The sequence below is a fragment of the Cephus cinctus genome, unplaced genomic scaffold (genome assembly GCF_000341935.2).
Source record: "Cephus cinctus unplaced genomic scaffold, Ccin1 Ccin1_scaffold0870, whole genome shotgun sequence".
Classification (NCBI taxonomy): domain Eukaryota; kingdom Metazoa; phylum Arthropoda; class Insecta; order Hymenoptera; family Cephidae; genus Cephus; species Cephus cinctus.
This window is the reverse complement of record NW_014333453.1, coordinates 100,090-106,230: the sequence shown is the minus strand read 5'-3', so window position 1 is coordinate 106,230 and position 6,141 is coordinate 100,090. Positions and strand designations below refer to the sequence as shown.

At 38.4% G+C, this 6,141-nt stretch overlaps 2 protein-coding genes across 6 annotated transcripts in view; one reads left to right on the top strand and one right to left on the bottom strand.

The window, feature by feature from the left end:
- Positions 1 to 1,564: 1,564 nt before the first annotated feature.
- Positions 1,565 to 3,434, top strand: LOC107271035 (probable RNA polymerase II nuclear localization protein SLC7A6OS). 2 transcript variants are annotated; one of them, XR_003060733.1, is made up of 3 exons: positions 1,565 to 1,918; positions 2,005 to 2,949; positions 3,006 to 3,434. XR_003060733.1 is itself a non-coding variant. In XM_025088280.1 (2 exons), the coding sequence occupies exons 1-2, from the start codon at positions 1,757 to 1,759 to the stop codon at positions 2,737 to 2,739; spliced, it is 897 nt and encodes a 298-aa protein (XP_024944048.1). In that variant the 5' UTR covers positions 1,565 to 1,756; the 3' UTR covers positions 2,740 to 3,434. The 2 variants fall into 2 exon arrangements, 1 of the variants encoding a protein (XP_024944048.1); XM_025088280.1 differs by having other exon boundaries at positions 2,005 to 3,434.
- A 76-nt stretch (positions 3,435 to 3,510) lies between these two features.
- The window catches only part of LOC107271033 (zinc finger protein ush), an 88,950-nt gene continuing 86,319 nt past the window's right edge, over positions 3,511 to 6,141 (bottom strand). For all 4 annotated transcript variants that reach the window (XM_015746604.2, XM_025088279.1, XM_015746603.2 and 1 more), the window contains exons 5-7: positions 5,870 to 6,125; positions 5,556 to 5,789; positions 3,511 to 5,477 (exon numbers count right to left, since the gene is read on the bottom strand). In XM_015746604.2, coding sequence (XP_015602090.1) covers positions 5,070 to 5,477; positions 5,556 to 5,789; positions 5,870 to 6,125 — 898 coding nt within the window. In that variant the 3' untranslated portion in view covers positions 3,511 to 5,069. The remainder of the gene's footprint in view (positions 5,478 to 5,555; positions 5,790 to 5,869; positions 6,126 to 6,141) is intronic.

Below are 6,141 nucleotides of genomic sequence, written 5' to 3'. Positions count from 1 at the left end.
TAAGTGCATTTTTGTTTTTGGTAATTTTCCGTAATGCCTTCTTTATCCGTCTAAATCTTATTTATGCTATTAAAACATGAAACAGCGTAACATAGGTGTTTGTCACAGGTAGGCTCTCGGGAAGAAGAAACGTTCGCTGATTCATGTACCAATTTATTGGATGTATACGATTTAATATAATACAATATTTGTAGATTAATATTATCATGTATTTCATGAAACTTCAGTTAATTAGGTAAACCAAGAAGCATAGTTGATAATTAAAAGAAAAGAGAGGTAAAGACGTCAGTTTCGAACCCGAGACTCTCGGACGTTAACTCAGCAGCGAGCATATGTGCCATCGAGTCATTGTCGTATATTATTTAGCAAACTTATATTTCTGTAGTTACCCACGTTCGAGAGTTTTTTTTAAGTTTTATTTGCTTACTCTATTATTTCCACAGCTTCATATGGATATTAAGGGTATTGACTACCTTATTACTACGGTTTATGTAATATCCTGTAAAAAAAAAGGTGGATACAAGTCTCCCTATTTGAGTGTTCACCCGGTTTAAAATCGTGGATCTCGAGGAACACACGAATTCATTCGACCAATCAAAAACGTGGAACTAGTTCGAGAGTCTCGTTCAGGTGGCGCGTCGACGCGCCAAAACACAGCTCCAGATTATCACGCGTAGTATTACTATATATACACGACCATTCAAAAACGTGGAACTGCTTCGAGGGCCCTCCGCTAAGGTGGCGCGCCGAAACCAGAGAAAAATTGAGATCACCAAAAACAGGCTCACTGGCAATCTCGCTACTCATCTCTGGTGTTATAGTTCCGGGAAATTCGCTGTAGAGCTTAGAATGATTTTACCTTATGTATAATACATACAACGCGGAACATCACTAACGCCACCTACATACTACTCATAAAAGTTATGGCTTATGCTCGTCCACTGGACGTGTCGCCTTACTGATTCGATTGGCTAATCAAAGAAGACTCTACGCACTCTACGTCTAGAGTCCAGCATAATCTTTCCAACCCGACTTTAGGACTAGTTACTGGCACATCTCCTCATTGGAGGAGTCAGCCATAAGGAAAGGAAGGAAGGATTTTACCTTAAATTTAATCGTAAAATTTAATTGTTATAGAGAGAATATCAATGATTTCCTAATAGTTAAACAAAGTATAAGTGCAAGAGGTTGTTGTACATTCGAAAGTTTATATTGGGCGGCACTGAGAAAAATTTTCTAGTTTTCTTTCATACCCGTCTCATGGCATTTGGATAGTTTTCTGAAAGAAGTCATAGTTTTCTCTACAAAACAATCGTAACACGAAAAAATCAGAGAAAGCTATGAGGAAGCCGTTGTCTACCTTGCAGATATTAGGGTGCCTTTTCACGAGAAGCAAACAATTAGGTTTTATAGCTGAAGAAATTCGCTGATTGGTTAATCTTGTTCGTGTAAACCACGCTTGGTCAAATTAACCAATGAACGAGTTTCATCTGCTGCTGAATCCAGTTTCTTGTTGCTCATGAAAAGGCTACTCTTATATGTACAAATCACATGGCGGTTAGTGATTTAAGAAAACACTACTGTACATACATAAGTACATACATCGTACAATAATCGAATGCCGGCATATAGTGGCAATCAGTGGCAGTCAATATTTGAATGACAGCGAATTGTCCGTAGTGGATGTTAACTTAAATTTTTAGTTTGGCTTTTATCGCTAGTTATCTTTTATTGTTTTGTTTCTAAAACTATAAGGATGCCAGCTGTTTTGCGTGTAAAACGGAGAAACGACGATGAACCTCTGGATGCACTTTTAATAGCGTGTAAAAGACAGAAGTTAGATGTTGATGAAAAGGATGAAAGCAAAAACGTACCTTTAACCGCTGTTGTAAAATTTGCTGGTACTGTAAAGGATCAGGTATTGTAAAAATAATAGGTTGTATTTGGCTATTGGTTATGGAGTACTTGCTCACTATATGATTGATATTAATCGTTTTGTTACAGGAAGAAAACGTACTTGAGCATATTAAAAAAACTTTGAGTAAGGATGAACTTACAGCAAATTATAAACAGCGCGTAGTGGATATTAATTCTAAAGCTCGACAGGAAGCTAAACAAATTTCACAGGAAAACCGTTATAAAGTTGTGAGTTGCTTCCGTTCATTGGATACTGCAAAGAATAAAGCGTTTGAAGATAAGATTACAACGGTTATTGATATAGAGGATACAGTCTCTTATTCCCATCCAGCACAATCTTCATCAGAGAAGAATGATGATTATGTGTATGACTTGTACTACACGCAAGTTGAAGATGACATGTTGTTAGACCATTTGGTGTCAGTACACCCTCTTAATCAGGAATTAGTTTTTGATACATACAGAGAACCAGGAGCAAATACAGACATCGAATGTGAATCTGAAGACTCAAATTCAGAGTCAAATTGGAGAAATGATTATCCAGATTCAGATCATTCAGAGGGATCTGTTGGGGAGGATGATATTAGATCAGCTATAAAGAGTATAAAGCTTGATGATGAAGAATCAGATCTGTCCAGTGAAGATGATTTTGTTTATGGTGTGGATGAAGGTGATGTTAATAGTTTTGGCTATAAATATGCAAAATATAAAGCTCGAATAAAGGCACAAATGGAAGATAACGATGTAAACAATGAGGATGATGATGGCAATAACAGTCAATATAGCGGAGTATATAACTCTGACGAGCTTGAAGATGATTGAATACCAACTAATTTTGATGTTAATCATTGTCTGAGAAAGTATTAAAATATTTCTCTAATACCGTTACACATTGTTAAAACTTCCAATAAATATAGTGCAAAGCATATTTAGTAATATAATAAATATATTTCGAATATTTACAAAAAAAACTCCAAGTTTTCAGTGATGGCTTGACTCCAGAGAACAATGAAGGTCATGCAGAGAGAATAGGTATTTATTGCAGAATTTTATTTGTATGTTTATATATTTATTACATATTTATATAGATATATCTTGTGTGTAAAATCCATCTATCAAAATAAAAACAATAAAAGTAAGTCTACACGTCGAGAGTGTGACGATGGTGATAATATGGTGATGACAATGACAGTGAAGGGTGGAGTAATGATTGAAAGGAAATTTATCAGTGAACGTGTGTATATGCAGATGTGGGTCTGTGTAACAATGACAGTTTATATAATGATCATAATAACAATAATGTAAGAAATTTGGAGTATATCGCCTACAAAATTAAACACTTGGAAATACCTCGAAATTTGAAAATTTCTCTAAGAAGCTGAGCTGAGCTGAGCTTCTTCTTAACGCGTAATATCATCTCGTACACTTTGATAAATACGATTTCGAGACATTTTGAGTCGAAGAGAAACAAAAAAACGTTTTTTTTTTTTCCTAATAAAACTTCAACAGATAACTTCCACGCTGTACGACAATATTTTTTAAACCTGACATTTTTTGGCACCAACTCCATTTCCAAAGATGACGTGCGTGCACTACTTCCGTTAGTCTTGTCATGTTACGGCGATAAAATAAAATTATGTCCAAAAATTCTAGAACGACAAAGAAATGAATGAAAGTTCGGGGTCAAAGAGATCTTCAAAAAAAAGAGAGAAAAAAGTAGAAATGCATTAAAATATGGGTTCTCAGGGCTACTGAGAAGCCTGCGGATTCTCGATGATGATTCTCATCCTGTGATATGAGTAGTACACTGCGTATACATGTAACACTGGCCTTAATTCTAATTTATACACTTATGCGATTCGGCGGCGCTTACACGGAACACCACCGGTACGAATTAAATCCTCCTCACGGTGCTTTTGATTATAGATACATTCGAACAACATCCGCCAGTAAAGACACCCGCGCGAATTCATTCGTTTAACACACTATAATAAAAATCGTAGTCGCGTAACGCGTGTCTCTATGTACGGTGCTTTATTTATTTGTTTCCTTTATTTTTTGTCTTTCGTCTAAAAAGAATCCAATTTCCTTGGAATGCACCGGATCAGCCGTGACCGCCCTTCATGATTTTTTTTTCAATTACTCTTTATTTATAGGCGTTTAACCATTCATTTATATTTATAATATATATTAAATGTTATATTGCAACGTAATTTAACAGATTCACAAGCTGAGATTGGTATCATTCAGGATTGTTATTATCGTATGTAATACTCTACTCCTCTACTGTACAACATTTTACACTCACTTTAGCGCTTCGTAATATTTATCCTGTGTACGATGTGTTGTGTGTGCGTGTGTCACTTATGAAGATTACTTACTCGTAACGTGTTTTTGTATTTTTTGTCCGTCTTCGTTTTATATCGTTTCCTTAGGTATGTTTCGACTACTCCTACGAGATTATTGAAGAGTCATGAGATTGCACACCCTCGTCTGGGCCGTTTTGATAAAACGGAAGAGAAGTAAGAAAGGAATTTTGAGACCGGAAACGCGTAACTCGCGCTCCTAACTCCGTCTTATGCCCCAGAATGTTATGCGAGCGTCTCGACGCGTTGCGTCGTTTCGCTCTACTAGCCATTTCTACACGAATATCTATATACAGGACGACTTTGAAGTATCCTGATCCGCGTAAGAGGCTCTGGCGGATATAGTTGAAAATTTCGTTAAGAGTGCAGATTTTACCTTATTTCAGAAAAAGGTACAAAATATCATTGGGGATAAGGTCAAGTTCAACTGCCAGAGCGTCTTGCAAGATCCTATCGTATTTCGAATATCGCTCGTTCCTTCTAATTGCATCATTGTGCGTACATATGTAATGCTTATGTACACCTTGAAAGTTGCTCTTATACATATAAGTACGAACAATTCCCTGGATCAACAAAAAAAAAAGAGAGAAAAAACATCACACAACGTATTCAACTAAAAATTGATACTCAATATTACTCTATATATAAACTGGCAACAATTAACAGTCCTACGATTACTCGCGGTGACACCTGGGGGTGATCCTCGACTTCGCAAACTAGAAACTTCTTCATAAACCGGAAGGAAGTCGAGGATTAGGATTTCGCACGTGCCGAGACTCGCCTAATCTAAAGTACAGATGCTTCAGTCCTGCTACTGGGTGGTGTTGTCGCGTGGCTACTCGAGTTGTTGTTGTTGTTGTTGTTGTTGCTCACTTCGCCGGCGTGGCTCGAGCAATAAAATTTCTTGTGGGCTATGAAAGTGCTCAGGTAATTGAAGCTTATGTCGCAGGAGCGACAGTAACGCGGCCCAGTTTTACTGGGATCCAGACTTTCTTCCGGTGGTGGGGTGTCTTCGCGTTCCTGCTTCACTTTGCTCGGTACGGAAGTTGCCGGCGGCTGAGGACTCTTTCGCACTTCCGTTTTACCATTGACCTGAGCCTCCGCTGGGATCTCTTCCGGTGTGGTTGCAGGCGCTGGTTCCGACGTCGGAACAGTTGTGTCGTCTTCGAGAACACAGATTATATAGTTTTCCTCCTGCGATAAAGACATAAAGCATATTGTATTTACTCAAAATATAAAATCATCATATTCATTTTATAACTGCCAATTTACCTGAAGATCCGTGCCACGTTTTTCAAAGTGCATCCTGATGTGCGTCCTCATACCCCTCAGAGTGTTACCCTTGTACCGACAAATTGTACATCGGAACGCCTTGACACCTTGATGAGCGTCCATATGACGCTGGGCTGCGCCAGCTGTGGGACTTATGGCCCCGCATACTGGACATATCCAGCCTCCTGTTGGTCCACTCGAACATGTGTGGGTTGTGCCCGGTTCGATTACGACCTATAATCAAATAAATTGATTCGAACGATTCGATAATCTTCTAGACACAACGATTGAGACGTAGAATTAATTCTACTGACCTTGCACTTGCGACAACGTGAATGATGTTCCTTTGGTTCGGGCTTCTTGGGGCAGTAGAAGGCTTGATGTGCCACTAAGTTGTCCATCGAGGCAAATTTAATACCGCAAGCGGCACAAATTAGCTGCACCAACGGCGGTGAAGGAGTTCCAGGTGGAGGTGGACTACTGACAGTACTTTCCCTTGCTTGGCAGTAATGCTTTTTATGCGCCACGAAATTCTCATGCCGACAGAAGACTATATTGCACTCTTTGCATCTAGAGGAACAGATAT